Consider the following 25,337-nt stretch of genomic DNA (forward strand, 5'->3'; position numbering starts at 1 on the left):
CGTAGTTCATCCAGCCGGCCGTTATGTTATCCTAAAAACAGCTCAATGACTGGAGACGTTAATGATTGATCCCAACACATGAGGACAGTGACACGGCCTCTCGCTCGCCGATAAAAGCCTCTTTGCCGTCTTTACCGTCTCTCTTTCCACTGGGAGCACTGGGAGCTATAGGGTCGGTGTGGTGCCGAGACAGCGCTACCGAAGCACAGCAAGTACGATTTAAAAAAACCAACGTCATGAAGTCTGTGTTGACGTCTGTCCTGCTGTTGCTGCTGCTGCTGGCGGCTGCTAGCGCCTCACTTATTCCCAGCGCCGAGGCCCGGGCGACACCGCCGGCCGAGACCCGGTCCCGCTTCGCCGCGCTGGACGAGGTGCGCCTGCTGGCCAACGGCCTGCTCCAGCTCGGCCAGAGCCTGAGGGAGTTCGTCCACAAGACTCGGGGCCAGATGAACGACATCTTTCAGAAGATCAACATCTTCGACCGCTCCTTCTACCAGCTGTCAGTGCTGGCCAGCGAGATCAGGGAGGAGGAGGAGGAGCTGAAGAAGACCACGTTGATTCTGCAGGCCAACAACGAGGAGGTGAAGAGCCTCTCGCTTGCGATAAACTCGAAAGTGGAGGACATCCTGGAGGAGCGCAGCCGGCTGCAGAGCAAGGTGGGCGGGTTGGAGGAGCAGCTGAGCAGCCTGTCCCAAGGGCTGGTGACAAGCCAACAGCTGGCCGAGATCGGCACCCTCAGGGTGAGTGACCCCGGGGTTACCGAAGGAGGGATGGGGCAAGGTACGGGTTGACATACGTATGTGGAAAGAAAACAGCCCACAAATCATGGTCGGGGATCGCATTCAGAGTTACTTTGGGGCAACGCGACCAGTCAGACTCTCTGTTGTTTGTAATCTGTTGTTGAAAAGGGTTTCTGATGTGGAAAAATCAAAAAATATATACCAGACCCTTACCTCAAACCCTAGCAGCTATAATAACAATCTTATTTTTAAACTTGAATATCAATGTCAGTGTCTGCATTATTAAAAATATATAAAAAACATTTGTGTACTCATGTACAACATGTTAAAGGTTATGAGTCCAGAAGTTGAACTTCCTACAATAACTAATCACCAATGCATTAGGTTCAAGTTCACATGTTGTGTTCGTTGACATTAATTGTAACTTTTTCTCCCGCTAGGAGGTGATCCACAGCCAGGAGAACAGTATCACTGAGCTGCTGAGGGCTGTCAGGGAGCAGAGCAACCAGATCAACGACCAGAGGCTGCAGATCAACAGCCTGGAGCAGAAGGTAGGCTGCCCCTAACATTTGGCTTGAAGGGAACTTGAGCACATTTGTTTTATCTTTTGGGAAAGTTCTTGCTAATTTGAACTATATATATATATAAATTATATATATTATTGGCTTTTTCTCAAGAGCTAAAGGATAGGATTTGTGAAATTGTATGATTTGCATTAGTTCTAAAATATCACCAATATTGAGGTTAAGACATGTTCCCATCCATGCACTGCAAGGTCCTGTCCAAAGTGTCCAAACGTCCATCCTCCATCTCTTTAAGAAGATCTATCAAAAAGCATTCTCATGTTTTATTCAAAATAAAATTGTTTCTATTTTTCTGTGATTCTCTTCCAGATCACAGGCAACTCAGTGGTCCAGGAGACAGTGAAGACCCCTGAAGCTCCAACGCTGACCCCATATGAGGTCACAGACTTCAGGAACGGTGAGACTACATTGTCCATGGTTCACTACATGGAGACACTTCTTATCAGACATTAATGTTATCATCATAAATTGTATAATATGCTTCCAAGCAAATATTTAGGTATTCATAAAGCATTGAGTCTGTTTCGTCGGTTGTGACTTTCGAGTAGACCTGCCCTCGGACTGCAGTGATTTGTTCGGCCGGGGCCGGCGAGTGAGCGGTGTTTACGCATTAAAACCAACCAACCTATCCGGACCCTTCATGGCCTTTTGTGACATGAGCAAAGGTATAATATCCCACAAAATAAATATAATATGTAAAACTATATACAGGAATAGTCTTGTCTTCTGTGATGACGCCTACCCAATGGCTTCCATGTAATGATCTGTTGTTATCTGGTATTTTTTCCTACAAGATGGTGGAGAAACTGTTATTCAGAGAAGGATGGACGGGACAGTGAACTTTGACCAGACATGGCAGAAGTATGAGGATGGATTTGGAGATTTCCAAGGTAAGAGCGCACAGCTATCGTCAAATGAACTTAATGAAATAGCTCTTTCTTTTTTGTTTAGATTGTTGAAAGGTTTAAGCTGTGCTGTCAAATAGGCAATCAGGTACTTTGCCAATATAGATGAGTATGACCAAATATCCCTTCCTCCGAACCTACTTTCACAGGTGAGTTTTGGCTAGGCCTCAAGAAGATGCATGCTTTAGTTGCACATGGCAACTCCATCCTCCGCATCGAGGTGGAGGACTGGAAGCTTGGCAAGCACTTCGTCGAGTACAACCTCCATCTTGGGGGAGCTGAGAGCCACTACAAGATCCACCTCAAACAGCCAATAGGAGACCTGCCCGACGCAATGACCAATCAGACAGGGATGATGTTCTCCACAAAGGACCAAGACAACGACAGCCTCCCGGACGCTAGCTGTGCTGCTAGCTACACAGGTAGGGTAGCTGGCCAAACACACGGGCTCGGGTTAAACCATCTACCCCGGATCCATTGAGTCATTGAATAGTATCTATGAATGTGGTCTTGAATAAAATAGACACTTCTTGAACAGCAATTTAAAAACAATGTGGGAGCAGTCGTCCCAACCTTTTGAATACTGTAGCCCAAGTATCAAGGAGATTTTGGTCCCGGACCGAACAAATATTTAGTGAAGACAAATGAGCAATACATTCCTATTACCATGTTGCACTGAATATGATATATGATGAGATTATTATGATATAATTATTAAACCTAGTGTGCAAAATACAGATTGACCCGCGGGAGAGCCTCAAATGCTACATTTTGGGGCAGAGGAAGAACGTCATAAATTGGCTTTGTGGTGGATTTGTGGTGTCGTAGTATCTTCAAATGACGACAGCCGGAAGAGTCAACAGAACTATGTTTACTGCGAATGATCAGCATCATTGTCTCCTCCGGTTCTACCTCGGCCCATCTTAACAAAGATCTCTGTCTTCATTACTGACTGCAGTAGTGGATGTATAACCTGCAGACTTTTTCAGTTTCCACATAATTGCTAGCAAAAATGTTGACGAAACCAAAGTTCATCGTTTGATAATTTTGGATTCTAAAAAGCGAATAATATTACGTGGGGGCATGCACGCAGCCAGCCATGAGATCGCCGATGTCCCGACCAATTTTTTTTAGAGCTCAAAATGCAATTTGAAACTTAATACAACTCTATAAAAAATCTGCGGTTGAGAACTTCTCCCGGATGAGTGCGTGTCTAGGTGCCCCGGTGTTCGATCCATGCTACCTATCAAATCGTGCTACTTAGTGGTTCTGTGCATGCCAACAATATTGATCCATATCAATATTGTTGATTGTTGTGTAAAATACACATACTGTACCCCTGAAATCTCCAATAAAGATGTTATTATACAGTATCAAAATATGCTCCCCATAACCTTATGGTGTACAATACATGGAGTGACCTGATTCTGTAGCGGGAGCGTCATCTGATAGAGGCAATTGGTCCTTCGATCAGATCCGCTACCAAACACCTCAGGCAGCATTTAGCATGATTCGATAGACTCTGAAAAGGGAGCATACATTGGCAGAACAAAGAGTCTATCGAATCATGCTAAATGCATATTTTGATACCGTATTATAACGTCTTTATTGGAGACTGCAGGGGTACAGTATGTGTATTTTACACAAAGCTTCAACAATGTCAGCAGAGCACCCCTCCCTATTCACACTGGGTATTCGCACACTGCTCACATCCTATAATGCAGCATTACTCATTGCGCGGCTCGCAAGCCATATGCGGCTCGCCAAGCCTCTATTTGCGGCTCGCATGGCGGTAAAAATATACAGTGATATGATCATGCAGTGAATACAGATATTTAAAAAAACAATACAAACAATTATTTAAAAAATAAATCAACATTGGCATTAAAAGGTGGAAATATAGCCTTGTCTAGAAAATATTTTTAAACTTGCTCGGCTCTACGCTGACAGCGGGGTTGCCAGATTGGCGGTTTTCCTGCATAACAAGAGAGAATGTGCTCTTTGGATGGACTTATTCTTATTAACTTATTCTTCAATAGCTTCCATGTTATGTGACCCAGTGTCTCCACATTATTCCAGAAAATAGCAAACAGTCACACAAGTCTTAATTTTCCTATCAAAGTGCACCATATTGATGCATTCCAGGTTAAAAGGTACCAAATTTTCTTCCGGGGGAGCATGCCCCCGGACCCCGCTAAGGACCGGGTTCCCTCCACAGTTTCACAAAATTCTGTGGGAAACACTGCTTCAGGGAGGACATATTATTAAGCAGGCATATTTATTTATGACTGGATTTATAGCTTTTGATACTTTGCGGTAAAAATGGCCTGTTGACGTCGTAGTGAATACCACTGCTATAATGGGTAACATGCTGCCATTCAGACATGCTGCCATGCTGTGTTCAACCAAAGCCATTTCAGTATTATTTATCTGTAATTTATTTGATTAATTCCAAATTTTGCTTGGGATGATGTATGAAATAACCGATTCCATCAATAGACGACTGCATTTTACAAGTGTGTTACGAGCGCGGGGCGTGCACTTATTTAACATGCCCTAGGAACGTATAAATATTCTATGAAACTTAGAACTGGACCATTTATTCGTTAGAGTTGGATTTAAACTCAATGCAGGACCACTATTGGAGTGAAATGGACGAACATTGGAATGAAATTAACTGTTTGGAGTGCAGAACGAATCAAGGAATAGGCGCAGTTAACTTCATATCGGCAATACAATGCGCTTTACAAAAGAGAACGGCGAGAATATAGCCCGCCCCAGACCCACCCCAGACCCACCCCTTTCCACACAAATGCTTGAAGGGGATCAATAGAAATAAACCAAAAGCTTTTGCCCATAGAAGGGAAACATAGACTTATACAATATCCCCCAACCTTTTTTTTTTTACCTAGGCCTATAGGTTTCCACTAAAAGGGCCAGTAAATATTCCCTCATGGGCTGGATCCATTCACCCATTCATTATTTTCACAGGTAAAGGGCAGCCAATAAAGCATTTTCTCTCGTATTCACCACTCTAGAAGGCTTTCAACTATGGAGGCACTGTAAGGGCATTAAGAGGGCACTCAATGAGGCACGTTATCGAATTATCTTATCTAGAGGGCTCATCGTCATAATTTATTGTATGAAGGGCAACCAGAGGGAACCCAATAATGTTTTTCACACGTAAAGGGCAGCCAATAAGGCACTTTATCGATTTGTTTGCTGACAGCCTGCTGCTGTGGAATTGCGGACATGTGTCATCGAAATTGGCCCGTGTGATAAGCAACGCCTTTAAAGTGTTATTCCGGCGCAAATTGAACCCAGGGTCATTGTTTTGGAATGAAAACCCATCAAATAAGCCCTCCAGATACCTTTATCATTGAAAATCGAGTATTATAGTTTGCCCAGCCCAATGTTTGGCGTCCATGTTATTGGCTTGGGGCATTGAGTTTCGCTTCCAAATCTGCATTTTTGAACCACTAATATTGCTAAAAATAGCACCAAACCTCTGCAGTAGCATGACTAGGGTCCTTACACATAAAAAGAAGCACCAACAACTTAGTTTGCAAACCCAGAGTTTATTTAAAAGACAGTTTAACAAGCATTACCGGTAGGTCCGTGTTTACAGGAAGTCCACACAAGTCGATTGCAGAATGCGCCGGAGTTCCGTTCAAGAAAGTTTTGGAATTTATAACTTATATAATTTATATTTATAAATAATATATAGCAAGTGTTGACACGTAAATTAAACGACTTGCATATGTAGGTTACAGTTACAAAATATTTGTTTGCTACAATCAAGCATGGCACGTTGTTGACAGAAGATGCATGCACACGTGATTAACGCATAGAGTGAAGGACAGCTCAAGCACCGGAGAAGACGACCCATCTACAGCTTGAAGTCAAGAGAGAGAGATGGTTCGTGTTTGTGTTTTCCCCGGGTGCGGAAAACAAATGAAAAGTTACACCCCGGAAACTTTCCATAGACACAATGACCGACCTCTGGTAGACCAGTGGCTTATTGTTCTGAATATGGACATTGAGACGCCAATCAAAACGCTAATGCAGAAGGATCACCGTGTCTGCAGTGCTCATTTCGATAAGGACGAATTCATCATTCCTAAAAGAGCTGCTGACCCAAAGAACCCAAAGAAAGTGTCATTGAAGAAGATTGCTATTCCACGAGTGCAGCAAGTGGCTACGGATAGTTTTGAGATAAAGTGTTTTTCTTATTTGTCGTGTTATATATGATTGTTCACAATTGGTGTGTGGGAGGATGCGTCAGGAAGCAAAGTTATAAGTCCTAGAAGCCCTAACTTCATTCGAGAAAGTGAAAGATGATCTTGTGGGTTGTCCAGGTGGGCTAACCTCGATTAATTGTGTATAAGGAGTTGTGGTGGGAATTCTCGTTTTCTGTGTAAACTGTGTAGAATAAACACGACAAATAAGCAAACAACTTTACCTCAAGTCTATCCGTAGCCACTTGCTGCACTCGTGGAATAGCAATCTTCTTCAACGACACTTTCTTTGGGTTCTTTGGGTCAGCAGCTCTTTTAGGAATGATGAAGTCGTCCTTATCGAAATGAGCACTGCAGACACGGTGATCCTTCTGCATCAGCATCTCGATTGGCGTCTCAATGTCCATATTCAAAACAATAAGCCACTGGTCTACCAGAGGTCGGTCATTGTACCGCGATGGCAGTCTATGGAAAGTTTCTGGGGTGTAACTAACACAAACCATCTCTCTCTCTTGACTTCAAGCTGTAGATGGGTCGTCTTCTCCGGTGCTTGAGCTGTCCTTCACTCTATGCGTTAATCACGTGTGCAGTGCATCTTCTGTCAACAACGTGCCATGCTTGATTGTAGCAAACAAATGTTTTGTAACTGTAACCTATATATGCAAGTCCTTTACTTTACGTGTCAACACTTGCTATATATTATTTATAAATATAAATGATATAAATTATAAATTCCAAAAGCTTCCTCCTTGAACTGAACTCTGGCGCATTCGGCAATCGACTTGCTTGGACTTCCTGTAAACACGGACCTACCGGTAATGCTTGTTAAACTGTCTTTTAAATAAACTCTGGGTTTGCAAACTAAGTTGTTTGTGCTTCGTTTTATGTGTAAGGACCCTAGTCATGCTACTGCAGAGGTTTGGTGCTATTTTTAACAATATTAGTGGTTCAAAAATGCCCATTTGGAAGCAAAACTCAATGCCCCAAGCCAATAAAATGGACGCCAAACATTGCGCCGGGCAAACTCTAATACGATTTTCACTTTCAATGAAAAAGGTATCTGGAGGGCTTATTTGATGGGTTTTCATGCCACAACCAAGACCCTGGGTTCAATTTTCGCAGGAATTACACTTTAAAGTGGGAACGGTGCGATTTCCACTGTGCAGATTAAATCGAGCAGCATTCCACTGCGATTATCCCTGCTGCGTATGCCCTCTCACATTGTTGAAATCACATGGATGCTTTAATCTTTCTATGTGTTTTTTAGTTAATGATCGGGCAATAATAAGACCACGTTGGCTATGTATTCGCGCACAAAAAGCAACAATTCATAGTGGATGGTGGAAACAAGGGCATTTTAGCGTCCCGACAGGCTTTTGCTGGGACTCGGGACACGCAACTCAAAATCGGGACTGTCACCAATGACGAATGTCAGTGTAGGACACTGCAGCGCATGCAACTAAGAAATAATCATATTGATTAATTAAAGTACAATGATAATAGTAATGCAATTTATATTAATGACCTCATGTTGGAATGGCGGGATGTTTGAATTTTTTTTTTTTTTTTAAAAGTACCACCACTCCGACAATGGAAACAGGAATTGTCGGAGTGGTGGGACGTTTGAAAACAATGGAAGTGCCGCCGCTACGACAATTAGACGTCAATGTCGGAGTGGCGGTATGTCTGAATGGAAGGCGGGCCCCCCTATAATTGTGTCTCTCGCAGGCGGCTGGTGGTTCAACGCATGCGGCGACGCCAACCTGAACGGCCGCTACGTCCACGTGCGGCCCAAGAGCCGGGGACCGGAGCGCCGCAGTGAGATCCAGTGGAGGCCCAGCCGACGAGCCGCCTTCTCCCTCCGCTCCACGCAGATCTCCGTCCGCCCCTCCTCCGCAACCAACACCTTCTCGTCCTCCGGGCAGACAGGCACCTCCAGCCTGTGAAGTCATCGTCTGTCAATGATGTCTTCTTCTCTTGAAGCCCTTCTGGCTTTACCCCAAGATAGTAAACACGGCGAAAAATACAAGCAACATGGGATTTTAGTCTTTGGTGAAAAAATGGTGCAAAGCCCATGGCTTGGCTGCACTGAGAAGGAAGTAACATAAGGGAAAGATCTACTATATAGGCCTACAGCTTTACCTGGATACTGAGCGTGCAAAGACAACGTGTTGGTGAGATAATGACAGTTTTAAGATTATGAAAAATGGCAGTGAGAAGCCATCATCTTGGTTGTATTGTTAAATACAAGAATCTGACGATGATTGTTATTAAAGAAATTGAATAACAAAGGTAACACGTCAGTCATTGTATCTTAACAGTTTTACGAGTGGACACCCATGATTAAATGTACCTATTCTGTGTATATTGAAATTTTGATAAAGTATATTTTTGTATAACTTATATAATAATAAATGCATTGGATAAATAATGTGGTGCTTTTGTAGCATGCTTGTAATCGATAGTGGTAATCGATATGACGGTTGGGTGATACAATCGTAACATAATATATCTCTGGTCAAATACTATTGGCCCCTTGTGAATCTGGCTGTTGTGATTGGTCAGACACAGACCTGCCCTCATCTGTCACCGACCGCCAGGCTGTTGCCCCCTAAGCAATTGTGACAAACCCCCCCATGAACTGAAAACAACAAACCTCGATCAAAATAAAACTCAAATTCTAAACAAGTTTGCATTATACAACCCATGTTGATTCATTTGAAACTAGATATTACGAACATTATTGTTATATTATTATTTTTTGTATAGAAGTTGATTGTCACTGTAATGTTAACAAGCCATGACATGACACTAGTGTGAATACACTAGTGTCAATAGTGACAATGAGGTAGTATATACGATGTAGTATATGTGTTCAAACACTAGAGGGCAGTATTATTTCAACCCAACAAGACCGCCTCCAACGCTGATTCAATTCAACTCTAGTAACGTTCGGACGTTTGTTTTTAAAACCTATCTTACCCTGTGTGGATCATATTGCTTCCACAGAACAGGTGGCGTGTATTTTATATCTGATAATACTACAACTAATACCAACCACTTCTTCCAGTTGGGCTCCTATTTGTCTCACCTCCGTCTGTCCCATGTGAAGGAATGTTGAAATGCTCAGCAGTGATATGTTTTGCTAATTCAGCGCCAGTTCTCTCTCTCCATATCATCACTAGCAGGAGAACAGCTGCGGCCGTGGGCGGACAGACGTGCTGAGCTCCCCAAGCACCCAAACACCACCCGGAGAAAACAACCTCATCCTTTCACACGCACGCACACCCAAACAAGCACACGCACCCAAACAAACACACACACACGCACACACTTATATGCCCTCGTATACAGACAAACACAGACAAACACATGGTTTCCATGCATTTACATGTGGACACAAACACACACAAAAACACACACACTCATGCATTCATGAACATGCATGCACGTACAGACGAACACAGGCACATTTCAACACACACACACACACACACACACACACACACACACACACACACACACACCCTGGCCCTGGTCTTGCAACATTGACAGTGATCTCCACGCACATGTGTGAAGGAGCATCTTCAATTACTGCAGTTATGGCCTGAACACACTCACACACACACACACACACACACACACAACCACACACAACAACATAGCCACACACACACACACAACCACACACACACACACACACAACCACACACACACACACAACCACACACACACAACCACATAGCCACACACATACACACACACACAACCACACACAACAACATAGCCACACACACACAACCACATAGCCACACACACACACACACAACATAGCCACACACACACACACAACCACACAGCCACACACACACACACACACAACCACACACACACACACAACCACACACACACAACCACATAGCCACACACATACACACACACACAACCACACACAACAACATAGCCACACACACACACACACACACAACCACACACACACACACACACACAACCACATAGCCACACACACAACATAGCCACACACACACACACAACCACACAACCACATAGCCACACACACACACACAACCACACACACACACACACAACCACATAGCCACACACACACACACACCAGCACACACACACAAAACCACATAGCCACACACAGCAGCACACACACAACCACAACAAAAATCCAATATACACACACTTGAACCAAACACAAACACCACAAAGTACCCAATCCACACGGACACAGCTCTACAGATACACCCTCTCTCTTTCAGACACAAACACACCGAACACACACACACACTCAAAAGCACAGAACAAAACGCACACTCTCACCCACACACGCACACATGAAGGAGTGAAAGGTTATTTCGGGGCCTACCCCTACCCCTCTCCGGAGGAGGCGGGCCCCGTCCTCTTCTCTCTCGTTCTCTTCCTGTGTGCGCTCGCCCCGTGGTCTGTCAGGGAGTACACTGTCTCCAAGTGGTCCTCTCTCTCTCTCTCTCTCTAACTCGACCTCTCTTTACCCCAGCTCAGTTAGAGCCCCGACTGGAAGGGGAACAATACACAGCGGTGGACCCCGGGATGGAGGACAGCCCCCTGAAGGTGCTGACCGTTGCCACGGCGCCCTACCCGGACCAGTGGCCGGGCTGCGGGGGGCTTCGGCGCCGGGTGGCCGTGTTCCAGAGCCACCGGCACTACCTGCACAACTTCCTCCAGAGCGTGTTCTCCTGCATGGACCTGCGCCAGCGCCAGGGCTGCACCCTGGTGGTGGGCGGCGACGGGCGCTTCTTCAACCGCACCGCCATGGAGCTGGTGGTGCAGATGGCCGCCGCCAATGGGGTCGGTGTGTGTGTGTGTGTGTGTTTGTGTATGTCTGTGTGTGTGTTTGTTTTGTGTGTGTGTGTGCAGGGGGGGGTATATTTGTGTGTGTGTGTGTGTAGGGGCTTATCTGAGGCGTTATTTGTATGCATACCTGCATGTGTGTGTGTTTTTGCTTGTGTAAAACTTTCACTCTTCCTAAACAGGAGCTTTCCCAGGCGGAGACCTTTCTTCCATATGGTCATGGCTGTAGGTCCATCATGTGTGTTTAGGTCACGACACGCAGTGTGCAACAAACGTGCATCGATTAGCAATTCGAGGGACGTCGATACAAGGCCAAGGAATACAGGGACGCCCAACGACCTAAAGCTTAGCCCATATGATTTACCGCAAGCAGCCTGCATTCTGGTCTCGTCTGCTTCGAGCAGAGGGCTTAAAATAGCGTTTGTAGGAAATCTATTTTGTTATTGAAGCCCGGCCAGAAGCTGTGTGCTCCCCAAGGTTCCTGGGCTGAAATAAGAGAGGCTGCGGCGCTTTAGCAGATGGAAGGCAGGGTTACATCGGAGCTATGCTACTTTCAGCACCACCTGCACTCCGCACGTTTCCCTTCCAGCCCATTGAAGGAAACCCTAACTGGGGTTAATGTGTTCTCGGTCCGAGACCCCCGCTCTCTCTTGCTCAAACGTAACTAGATGAAGATCAACACACACTCACCCACACACACTGAACAACACGGCCGTGCACCGCTCCTCCTCCGGCAGGTGGGCCGACTCATCATCGGTTACCATGGAATCATGTCGACGCCGGCCATTTCCTGTCTGGTCAGGAAGTACAAAGCCATGGGAGCCATCGTCCTCACAGCAGGCCACCAGCCGGGGGGACCCCACGGGGACCTGGGCGTGAAGTTCAACTCAGCCAATGGAGGTATGGTAACCGGAGAGCAGGAGGCCAGCAATGGGTCAGGAGCAAAATAGATACACACAGGGAGAGAGAGAGACACACACACCAACAATCACAGAGAGAGACACACACCAACTCAGAGAGAGAGAGAGAGACACACACCAACTCACAGAGAGAGAGAGACACACACCAACACACACACACAGAGACACACACACCCACAGAGAGGGACACCCACAGAGAGAGAGAGAGACACACACACACCAACAAACACACATAGAGAGAGACACACACACACCCACAGAGAGAGAGACACTCACACACAGAGAGAGACACCCACAGAGAGAGAGAGAGACACACACACACCAACAAACACACATAGAGAGAGACACACACACCAACACACACAGAGACACACACCAACAAACACACATAGAGAGAGACACACACACACCCACAGAGAGAGAGAGACACTCACACACAGAGAGAGAGACACCAACAAACACACATAGAGAGACACACACACACCCACAGAGAGAGAGACACTCACACACAGAGAGAGAGAGAGACACACACACACACACACAGAGAGAGAGACACACACACACACCAACACAGACACACGCAGAGAGAGACACACACAGAGACACACACACACACACACCAACAGACACACGCAGAGACACACACACACAAACACAGACACACACAAACACACACAGAGACACACACCAACACACACAGAGAGAGACACACACACACCCACAGAGAGAGAGAGACACACACACCAACACAGACACACAGAGACACACACACCGACACACACAGACACACACCAACACACACACACGCAGAGAGACGCACACACACAGACACACATGCACAGAGACACAAACACACACCCAGACAAACACACACACACAGAAAGAGACACACACACCTGCACAAACACACATGCAGAGACACACACACACACACATACCCACATATGCAGAGAGATAGACACACAAACTCACAAGCACAGAGAGAGAGACAAACCCACATGAACACAGAGAGAGAGACACACATAAAAAATTAAAATATGTGGCAGAATTCTTTATCCATTAAGCAATTTTTTAATGCATGGCATTAATTAGCAGATAAGGGTCAAGAACGCCTTCAGGTAGAACAACATCAGGGATCGAGCCAATAACCCTTTGTCTTTGGACACCTAACCCCTAACATCTGTTATAGGGAGTGACATAAGTGTCATACTATTTTTTCCGCGTGAGTATGTCCCTAATACATTTGTATGATAAAAGCTGCAATTGAATAAAAGCGTAACGTGAGAAGCCGGTCACACCATGTGTAGGGCCCGCCCAGGAGACGGTGACCAACAAGATCTACCAGATCAGCAGAACCCTGGAGGAGTTCACCATCTGCCCCGGGCTGCGAGTGGACCTAGGCGCCCTGGGGAGGCAGGAGTTTGACCTGGAGAACAAGTTCAAACCCTTCACAGGTGAACCACGGCGACAACATGACCTATACCCAGGGTACATGTGGTCACTAGGATGGGGACAACTCAAAAGATGTACATGAATTACTGAAGCTTCACATATTTTATAGTGTTGCATTCAGTTTCCGAGCTATTTATTCGCTCTAAGAAAATGACAGAGGTCTGGACATCTTTGATTTTTTTTTGTTTTGTTTGTGCATGTTTGAAACGAACGTCTGCCACAGTCCGCAGCGCAGGTTCTTCCTGCGCTGCACGTGATGAGACGGTGATGCTCATCATTCCCAGTACACATAATTCTTACCGCCAATTTATGACATTCTTCATCTGCCCGTCTTTAAAGATTTCCCAGAACCCCACCAACATGTTTGCAGTTGAGGCTTTCAGGGGGTCTCAAGAGTCAAACAGCTCCGCCCCCCGTATTCGCACACTCTGAGATGAGATGTCCACATTACCTATGTCCCTGATGTGCCCATCCAGTCACAGGTCCCTGGAGTTCTCTGAAGCAGTCTTATGGTGTGTTCGAGATGCCTCGTACACCGCCCACACGAGTTGGAAATCTCAGGATTCTGAGAGTCCACCAAGTTCAGTGAGGTTGACCGTATGACTTGACAAACAAAGATGGCTCGACCATAATGAGATGTATTTTCTTTGCATTTGTACCACATTGGTCGTTTTAATGTCGATTTTAAATCCTCTTACACGCTTGATAACATTGCTGCTTCAATCCGGTATCCATTTATTCATTGCACGGCCTTGCTCTGGGTGCAATACAATGTAAAATTTTGTTCGAGCTGGTTTGCTAAAGAGGCTAATGTAGCTAACAATAACAATGACTAGCCAATGACTCACAAAGTCAAACGGGAATGCTATTAGTGCTCCAAGCCAGGAAATTACGTCACAGGAGCAACTCGTGTGGGTGGTGTACGAGGCGTCTCGAACACAGCATTAAAGGGTAATTCCGGTGTAAAATGGATTTGGAATATGTTTTGTATGATAACGAGTTGAAACGTTCGTTTTGGAGCACAATAAACGAATATAGACGCTTTCTTCAGTTGGCTGTTTATAGCCGATTCTATCAAAACACTATAAACTTAGAACGATGGGCGCACTGGTTAAGGTAAAAAACTAAATCGCTATTTTAAACCACTTAAAAGGCTAAAAGTAGCCCGACACGTCTTTGGTAGTATAATAAGGGTCTTAACATATAAAATGAGGCATTGAGAACTTTGTAAATGTACAGATTGTTTATTAAAAAATACATTTTATACACACAATACCATATCAGTAGATCACCCGTCGACGCCATTTTGTTTTTAAGACTCGATAGGTAGATTGACGAACACAGAGATTGTGACATCCGTCAGCAACACGCAAGCTCTGTGTTCGCCAAAGAAGTGTCGGGCTACTTTTAGCCTTTTAAGCGGTTTAAAATAGCGATTTAGTTTTTACCATAACAAATGCCCCGATCGTTCCAAGTTTATAGCGTTTTTTGTTAGAATCGGCTAAAAACAGCCAACTGAAGAAAGCGTCTATATACAGTTTTTGTGCTCCAAAACGAACGTTTCAACTCATTATCATACAAAAAATATCCAAAATAAATTTTACACCGGAATTACCCTTTAAGCCTCATTTCCACCGAGCGGTGCGGTGCGGCTCGGCTCGGCTAGGAGCGGGACAGCTCGGTCACGCTACATCTGGCTGGCGTTTCCACCGCCGACAGTACCCTTACGGTGGGCCGGGTATTAAGCCAGAGTGCTTCTGAAAAGAAGAACGCGACACAATAAACAAAGAGTGACAAATTAGGACGTACAAGAAGGACGGCTAACTTTTGCCCGACATTTTCTTCAATAAACGAAGCTTTCGCCATTGTCCAGAACATACCCTGCGGGTACTCTGTTTGTCTTTATCCCCCTGTCGCACAGAAGTGACGATTCTGTCTACCAATCAACGGACGGTGTGTGTAACTTCAACTTTTCGGCACCCTTTCAGACCGCTTGGTACCCCAACGGAGGAGTACCGAAAAGTATGCATGGCTGAACGCGGTTCAGTGCTGCTCAGCGTACTTATTTTGGGACCCTGCCCACTTTTGGTGGCGGAAACGTGAACTGTACAGCAACTTACCTCTCCGCACTGCTCGGTGGAAACGCGCCATTAAAGTAGTTGATTTAATAATTGGTACAGGTCATAAAAAACATTTCAACAAGTCTTTGTGTGTATTTCTGGTTTTAGTGGAGATCGTAGACTCAGTGGAGTCCTATGCGAACCTCCTGAGGAATATATTCGACTTTGCTGCTCTGAAGGAGCTCCTGTCCGGGGAGCATCGCATCAGGATCCGAGTGGACGCCATGAGCGGGGGTGAGACGGCCTGGCATGCTGTTGTGTAATGTGACGTGTTCTTGAAGAAAGTAGTTCAATCCGGGTCGCTTTTAACTCACTTTATTTGTTAAAGTATTTCGGTATGGTAACTATGAAGTAAAAGGAGGGAATTGTATTTAACACGCGTGGAGAGAGATACCTCAGAGCTATCTTACAGCCCCGGGGGGCTTTCCCCGGGGCTCTCAACGGGTCTGCCATATGTCTCTGACCTCATCTGACTCCCGCTCCCCGTTTGTATCAAGTAGGCGGGGCTTATGTGAAGTAGGCGTGGTCTATGTGACGTATTGGCTCCGGCTTCCTCACCCGTCTAAAGGTGCTGCCATCTGTGGCTGGAGTAATTATTGCAGCTTATATGTTGGTCCTGCTCCCCTTGTGGCTATGCATTGTAATTACAGCTTATATGTTTGATCCTGCTTCCTTGTGGCTATGTGGGGGCAGCTTATGTGCTTAAAATACGTAACAAATGAGACCATGAGACCAATCATGAGAAATCAATGATATTTAAATCCATTATTCAATACATAACATAAGGCAAACATTGAAGACCTCATGTCGTTTTATGTTGACTCTAAAACACACACATTCTAAAACAGACGCAAAAGGCATACATTAATCAACAGAAAAGCATTTGTGCACCACGATTGTCTTGTCGATGATGTGCCGGATCTGCTTAAAGGTGGAGCTGAAGTCAAGTTCAAACTGCGTTTGAGCTCTTAATAAATTAGTTCAACCCAACACACAAGTACACATGCTGCTCCAAAACCTCCTAAAGTAAGTAATGACTGCACCGGATCTACATTGACGGAAACATCAGCCCTGGCTCGTTACCCAGTGATCTGATTAACGGACTTACTCATAACATGGTGTTCCCACTCCCCTCATATATCAGCAAAGCATTTAATCTGGCCTTATCGGATGACAGAGAAAGAAGCTCTCCCAGTGGAAGCAAACCTCATTTTTGCTGACCTCATTTCAGGTCTGCAAATATACTGAATCTCAACCTATCTGTATTGGCCTGTCATGTCTATGACACAGGGAACATATGAGCACTACATTGATAAGTAGCAGATAACTCTTGCGTCTATTTCTATATAGAGAACCTTTTTCTTATCTACCTTTTCTATGAAATATGCAACAAATATCTATAGCTTGTAAGTAAAGAAGCTTAATGACCTCATAGCCATACAGGCCGACCCCTACGTTTGGTAATACAGGTTTCAGAGAATCGATCCAATGGGCTTTCATATTCTCTCTTTCCTTCTATGCCCATTTCTCTATCCACCACTCTGACTGTCTCTCTGTCCATCGGCTGATCACCTCTTTGCCTCTGTTTGTACTCCAGTTATGGGCCCCTACTTGAGGAGGATACTTTGTGAGGAGCTGGGGGCTCCGGCAAAGTCTGTCGTCAACTGCGTCCCCTTGGAGGACTTTGGGGGTCTGCATCCGGACCCCAACCTGACCTACGCTGCTGAACTGGTTGACAGCATGCAGGACGGACACTATGACCTGGGCGCGGCCCTTGACTGTGATGGGGTGTGTGGGCAACAATAAACCAACCAGAGCAAACAGACGCCAACTAATTAAGGAATGGATCTCAATGGAAAGAGTTTGTATCAATTGGCCCTTTAATAGATGGCAGTTAATGGCTGCTTTTGTCCAAGGCGTCTTACAATACTGTGATTGAATACATGTGTTGCAGGACAGTATTGTGGTTAGGGTATTCAACCCTCTGGGTTCAATCCTAGCTGTTCAATGCCCAACCCTACATCAATTTGCAAGATACCAAACTCATACCTACTCATTAATAGCATGTGTCCAAAACGTCGACCATCGGTACAGAGGGTGTACGGTCTAACCCATGTGTGTCTTCAGGACCGTAACATGATCCTGGGTAAACATGGCGTATTCGTGACCCCTTCGGACTCACTGGCCGTGATCGCCGCCAACATCTTCTGCATCCCCTACTTCCAGCACACGGGGGTGAGAGGCTTCGCCCGCAGCATGCCCACCAGCGCAGCCTTAGACAAGTAAGGCCTCGGCCTGGCCAGAGCCAAACCCATCTGGGTTAGTGTTCATGGGGGTAAGTTTGGGGTGGGTTAGTGTTAAAGGGAGTTAGTTTGGTGTGGGTTAGCGTTAATCTGAGTTAGTTTGGTGTGGGTTGACGTTCATGTTAGTTAGTGTTAATGTGAGTATTTTTTTGTGGGGGTTAGTTTTAATGCGTGTTCAATGTGAGTTAGTTCAATCAGGATATAACTTTTATGTGAGTTAGTTGTGTGTTGGTTAGTATACATCAAATTGCAAGACTGGTGATTTATTTTGACTAAATGTTTAAACGTTTTTTATTACGTTGTTTTGCTTCTGATGATGATTATATGTAGATGACATTTAAACTGAAACCACACAACAACAAAAAATGTATACATTGCCTGTAAATGCCAAATGAGCTCCTTAAAAAACTCTGGTTCTAAATCCCCTATTTTGGTCTTTTTCTACAGAGTAGCCCAAGCCACTAAAATAGATCTGTATGAGACCCCCGTAGGCTGGGGGTCCTTTGGAAACCTGATGGATGCTGGCCGGTTGTCTCTGTGTGGGGAGGAGAGCTTTGGAACAGGTACACCTTTAACGAGTAAAGCCCTGAACACTGTGCACCTACTCCTCTCTTTCTCTCTCTCTCTCTCTCTCTCTCTCTCTCTCTCTCTCTCTCTCTCTCTCTCTCTCTCTCTCTCTCTCTTTCTTTCTTTCTATCTTTCTTTCTTTCTTTCTTTCTTTTCATCGCTCAATGTGTCCTAGGTCACTATCTGCTGGCTGTGTCCCTGAAATTTCTTGTATTCAACCAGTCCTCAAAAAACCTAGACTTGATCTCACTATCCTTGATAGCTTTCGCCCGATTTCAAAATGAGCTTTTATCTCTCAAATCCTGGAAAAAATAGTCTCTGAGCAGCTTCTGGCAGTTATGGTAAACAATAGTGTCTTTGAAAAATTCCAATCAGGTTTTCGTAAGTACCATAGCACAGATACCGCCTTATTGAAAGTCACAAATTACCTTTTAATAAATTTGGACGCAGGCTTGGGGTCTGTTGTTGTTCTGCTGGACTGAGCCGCAGCTTATGGAACGGTAGACCATGAAACACTTTTAAAGAGACTAAGGGACTGGGTCGGCTTACCCGGCACTGCCTTAGGTTGGTTTTCGTCATACTTATCGAACCGGATGTGCCGTGTCTCCATTAAGAACCACACCACATCAATATCCAATATTAGGTATGGAGTACCTCAAGGGTCAATACTTGGACCTACTCTTTTCTCAATTGATATGCTCCCGCTAGGTGAGGTCATCAGGAGACATGGCATTTATTTTCATTTTTATGCTGATGATTCTCAGTTGTACTAACCCATCAAGCCCAACTACCCACATATGCTAAGTGCACTTCATGAATGCCTAAATGACATTAAAAGCTGGATGGCACTACATGTACAGCTTAATTACAAAAAACAGAAATCCTGGTCACCCCCAGCAAATATCCTTACAAATACTGCCATCTACTGGTGACCTGTCAAAACTTATCAAACCTGTTGCAAGAAGCCTTGGCTTGGAGTTCTGTTTGACAGTAATTTATGTTTTGAGCAACACATCACCAAGATCGTACAATCTTGTTTTTACCAATTACTCAATCAATTTTAAATCTCAGTGATGCAGAAACTTTGTTACATTCTTTCATCTCCTCCCGAATTGATTATTGTAAAAGCCTTTTTACCTGCTTAAACCAGAAAACACTCAAACGGCTACAGACTGTTCATCAGCTCCTCTCCTCCCACATCACCAATATCAATTTCTCTGGCCAAAACATCCCCCCTTCCACATCTGTCACCAACCTGGGTGTTAAAATGGACCAGCAACTAAATGATGACACCCACATCAATCACCTCCGCAAGACCGCATTCTACCACCTCATAAACATTGCCAAACTCCGGCCTACACTCACCCAGGCAGATGCAGAGAGGCCACGCCTTTGTCTCCTCCAGGTTGGATTACTGCAATGCACTCCTCATCGGGATCTCTGGCAAGAGCATCCAGAAGCTCCAGCACACACAAAACAGCGCTGCCAGGATCCTGAGGAGGGTGCGCAAATTCGAACACATCTCCCCCATCCTTAAATCCCTTCACTGGCTCCCTGTCGCATTCAGAATTGAATTCAAGGTCTCCCTCCTCACCCACCAGTGCATCCACGGCCATGCCCCCCCCCACCCCCCACCTCCAGGAGGTCCTCACCCCCCAGACCACCTCACGCACCCTTCGCTCTGCATCAGCACACACCCTCAGACCGAAGGTGACTAAATAGCAAATTTTTCATGGGCGCAACCCACATACTCAGCGCTGCTGCTCACCCCACAAATGCATATTCTTACAAATGGGGCCCCATTTGAAAGGAAACTAGACAGCCTTTCCTACGGTATAAGATTTATTGCCAAAAAGCATTGTTACCACAGAGAAATAATCTACCAAACACAAATTTCCTTACTTTTTGTGCTAAGTTTATCTATATATTAATTTATTTATTTTATAGGCACTTTATGGGTCATCTCCTGCTTTAACTAAAAACATACCATATTGAACCGAAACACCGACCCAAAAACCTTGATTATGAACCGAACTGTGAAATTTGTGAACCGTTCCACGTCCTTATATCCATCAATCATATTATCTACACACCTTCCTTCTATCCGTCCATCATATTATATACATATTGTCCCCCCCAGCTCCCCTGCATCAGGTATACATCCTGTTTACTACATATTGTCTGCTGTCTGTCCAACATCTCGTCTACGGACGCCCGTCCTTCCACCCCCACCATCCCGCCAGGTGGAGACCACATCCGGGAGAAGGATGGGCTGTGGTCGGTCCTGGCCTGGCTCTCCATCCTGGCCATCAGGAGGAAGAGTGTGAACGACATTGTCAAGGACCACTGGAGGATGTACGGCAGGAACTACTACACCAGGTAGGAGGGAGTGAGGTCGGAGACACTGGGGAACCGGTCCTGGGCTCCAATCAACAAAGTCCACAGCTCGCTTGGAGACATCCTCCCAACCCTACCTGCTACTTAATGACGTGGGTCTTGTCAATTGTTTTGGATAACAGCGTCAGATTTTTTGCCAAATTACTAAACAAATAGTGAGTGTGTGAAGAAAAAAAAAGAAACCGGACCTGTGATTGGTCTCAACCATGATTATAATTGGTTTAAAAAGAGCATTAATCACCAAATGTAATGTGTTACCACAATCATTTATACAAAGCCATATCTCTTTCAGATGTGACTGGAATAATGGAACGCTAAAGACATTAAGCTATTAGACTAATGTATTCGTAACCCTGCATCATTACAAGACACAATCGTTGGTAACAATGAGATCTTTGGTGACATCGTGGTGGAGTGACGTTACCGGGTCCTGGGCGGGGCAGGTACGACTACGAGGGCCTGGACCTGGACGCCGCCTGGCAGCTGATGGACGACCTGGAGGTCCTGATGATGGACAAGACCTTCGTTAGCCAGAGGTTCGCCGTTTCCGACAACGTATACCAGGTGGAACAGGCAGACAACTTTGAGTACACGGATCCAGTGGACGGCACCATCACCAGAAACCAGGTAGCAAATGCCAGGAACCTGATATTAGATCATGGTTTTGATTTCAGGTTAGCGGGTCTATTGACTAGGCATAGCAAAACCGCCATCAGGTGGCCGACAAATATTTGAATAACGACTTGAATAAATGAACATTAAGTCAAACCCTTACACTGGGTTGTACACAAGTTATTCCAGCACATTTCGTTATTGAGACGCACTTATATAAATGTCCATTGATTTTTTTCCTAGAGGATGAACCTGTGCTAAGTTCACTAACTGAGGGGCTTTCATGAATGCCAAATGAAAGACAGGCTAGGCTCTATACCTACCTATATATATAAATGATCTATAATACATAATAATAATAACCATATGCTATAACTATAAACGCGAACATGGCTCTGATTCCTCCCAGGGCCTACGGATTATGTTCACCAATGGCTCCCGAATCGTGTACAGGCTGAGTGGGGGCGGGACTGTGGGAGCCACCATCAGAGTCTACATAGACAGCTATGAGAAACAAGACATATTCCAAGACACACAGGTGATGCCACCAGAATATCAATCAGGATTTTATGAATTTACATAATTTGGACCGATAGTAGATGTATACATTAACATTCTAATCTCCAAAAAAAAAATGTTGGTGCAAAAAAAATCCTGTCATTTTCCCTACACTGGACTGAACTGTGTGTGTGTGTGTGTGTGATCTCACACGTTTTTCTGTGTGTGTGTGTGTGTTTGTGTGCTTTTGCACGTGCTTGTCTGTGTGTGTCTGTGTGTGTGTGTGTGTGATCTCACACGTTTTTCTGTGTGTGTGTGTTTGTGTGTGGGTGTGTGCGTGTGTGTGTTTGTGTGCTTTTGTACGTGCTTGTCTGTGTGTCTGTGTGTGTGGTTGTGTCTGTGTGTGTGTGTGTGTGTCTGTGTGTGTGGAAAAGGTGATGCTAGCCCCCCTGGCGACCATAGCCCTGAAGATCTCCCAGCTTCACGTCAGAACGGGTCGGAGTGGCCCGTCGATGATCACATGATCTCTGTTCCATCGACCCCAGCTTGAAGCCCCCTTCGTCATTCTACTGTTTTGTATTTGAGATTTAGTTCAGAATGTGTCCATATTTTACTGCCATTTAAACTTAATTTGATTTGAGTAGTTCCTTCAATCGCCAATGCCATAATAAACTGCTTATTTTTCTATGAGCTGGTTGTGTGTATGTTTCACATTCACATTAATTAATTATGGTTATTTCATTTCAAGGGAATAATACGTTGGAGCTTCTATTTGTGTTGTTCCAGTAATATCAAATTGACCTAATACAGATTCCAGTCCCAGATTATTGTAATCTTTCACTTTTTTTGAAAGATAATGATCAGAAACAGTTAAACAGCTTTAACCAGCTGACCTGTTCCCAGAATACAAAAGGTCCATTTTGTCATTAATCTCATGCTACTTCATTTCTTTCAATGTAATGGGTAATAATATTGCGGTTAATAACACGTCAATCTTCAGCGGCATTAATAAATGTTTGTGGCTGACTACAGAGTCTGACACGCGCACACGCACAACATTGCAAAACAATTGTGATGAATCACACTAGTTGTATTCGGCTGCTGTTGGCTGTTGTTTATATTAGTAAAGGATGGAGAGAAATGTTGAACAGCTTGGAAATTAGTTTTTAATATTGTATACGCTTATGTTAAAGGGGTGATATTATGCTTTTTGTAAAGCTTAGATGAAGCTGTGACTCCTTGTTGCTGGCGTGGTGGAGTATAAGTAGAATGAATAGTATTCACTTTAGCCTTACAGCATATTTATTCAACGTTCAAAAGAGCATACAGAATATACGACTGGCTGCCGCTCAGTCATTCACCAACAACGCTATAGCTTGACTTGACGCATTCCTCTGCTAGACCGTAGTGACATCACTTTACAGTATAACATGTAACACATTGTCAATACGATAATAATGGTAGCCTACTACCATAGTACATGGAGTAAGGGCGCAATCACATAATAACACATTACTTTTTAGACTCTTCGCTTTGCTTTAGACTGTTATATGATGTATACATGTTTTACGTTTGCTAAGATAGAAAAATCTAAGTCGGAGCCAGGGGCAGTATTCGCGTTCACCGAGGTCGCCCCTCAATAAGTGTGTGAAACAGCTTGTTTGCGCTCAAACTTTACTTCTGTAATAGTGGGACGTCATACTGTGCTGGTGGCGGTGCTGAAGTGCAGAATTCTACCGGCAATGTTTCAATGTTTACAACTTCTCGGGGTTGTGAATTTGCCGACACACGCACAAAACGTTCGACTAATCGCAGCAGATGGGCTACTCGGGAGGCCAAATTACGAATCCTACTATGGCCACACCAAAACCCAGAATGTAACGGTGTGGCCATCGTAGGATTCGTAAATTCGCACTCGGGAGGGGGGCCTTAATGCGACATGATACAAAACAGAACGTTTTTGAAAGATGCTGAAATTGGTTTTGCAGAAATGAAATTAATGTGAGAATAATAAGGGGTATTTTTAACATATTCCAGTATTACCTAGGGTGACCAGATCCCAATTCACCAGATGTGGGACAAAGACTACGTTTGTGTGGGACAATGTGGGATACCAAGGCATCAAGGTAGTCTAAAATAACTTAAAAAAAAATAAACATTTCTATTCTGCCCCTTTGCTTATAACATTACTATGCTTTGCCATCTGGTTGATTCAGTAGAACATTACAGCCTGCAAATAAAAACGTAACAAATACATCTTATTTAAATGCAACTTTCCCATATGCATAGACTGGAAAGCCTCCTTTTGAGCAACATGTTTTTGGTGAGTTTCGCATTGTCTGTGTCGTTTCACGTCGTATTCACCTCCTCCATGTGAAACGGAAGAATGACTCAAGCCAACTTCACACAAAGCTTTATATAGTCTCCAGTCTTTATTGTAGCTGCATTTCCTCTTCTTAGCCGTACGGGTCGTGCTTTCCTCCATGTGTGCTAGTGATGGGTGTTCTCGACCAAATCAGTTTGAATGAACAAATCTTTAACAAGAACGAACCAAACTGATTCTTCTCTCTCGTTTGTCTCGTTCGTTCTCAGACTCGACTCCTCCCAGACCCACCAGTCGCTCACTCGCTGTTCGTTAACTGACTGAGTGGTGAAGAGGGAAAAGGCTTAGTGAGTGAGCATACGATAATACGATTCAATATCATTGAAATGATAAATACATGCTATCTTTGTATTTTCTGTGACATGCCAGTTTAGTAAAATATTTGAATGTCTCGTCAATCTGTCTCGTTCTTTCATGGTTCGCTCTCACGCATGCGACCAGGGACCCCCACCATCATTGCTAAATCAAGTATTATTTTGCTGATATGTTAAACATCCAATAATCAACTTCACCCCCCATCCCGCTGCGTTTGGTTAAAGTTGTAATGTTGTGTTTATTGATGACCGACTTCCACGATCGTTTGAGAATGAGAACGAGGGAGGAGCGGAGTCTGACTGACTCGATTCACCGCTACCGGAAACACGACTGAACGAACGATTCTGAACAATTCTTCTTGGCGAACTGACCGACGCGAACTGAATCAAGGAAAATAATCATGAAATCCATAACTAATGTGTGCTGCATGACGTTCTGACCTG

General features: G+C 44.6%; 2 protein-coding genes across 2 annotated transcripts; both read left to right on the top strand.

The window, feature by feature from the left end:
• Nucleotides 1-236: 236 nt before the first annotated feature.
• Nucleotides 237-8,413, top strand: LOC307085624 (angiopoietin-related protein 3-like; the record flags this gene model as incomplete). Its single annotated transcript, XM_079750480.1, has 7 exons — nt 237-740; nt 1,181-1,291; nt 1,634-1,721; nt 1,873-1,989; nt 2,119-2,214; nt 2,379-2,651; nt 8,196-8,413. The coding sequence occupies 7 exons, from the start codon at nt 237-239 to the stop codon at nt 8,411-8,413; spliced, it is 1,407 nt and encodes a 468-aa protein (XP_079606606.1).
• A 2,653-nt stretch (nt 8,414-11,066) lies between these two features.
• Nucleotides 11,067-22,720, top strand: LOC307085392 (phosphoglucomutase-1-like; the record flags this gene model as incomplete). The annotated part of the gene is made up of 11 exons (XM_079750172.1): nt 11,067-11,324; nt 12,065-12,227; nt 13,555-13,701; nt 15,928-16,053; nt 17,417-17,607; nt 17,947-18,101; nt 18,570-18,685; nt 20,933-21,068; nt 21,530-21,713; nt 22,108-22,236; nt 22,631-22,720. The coding sequence occupies 11 exons, from the start codon at nt 11,067-11,069 to the stop codon at nt 22,718-22,720; spliced, it is 1,695 nt and encodes a 564-aa protein (XP_079606298.1).
• Nucleotides 22,721-25,337: the final 2,617 nt, after the last annotated feature.

The sequence above is a fragment of the Pollachius pollachius genome (assembly GCF_949987615.1).
Source record: "Pollachius pollachius genome assembly, chromosome: 14".
Taxonomy (NCBI): Eukaryota; Metazoa; Chordata; class Actinopteri; order Gadiformes; family Gadidae; genus Pollachius; species Pollachius pollachius.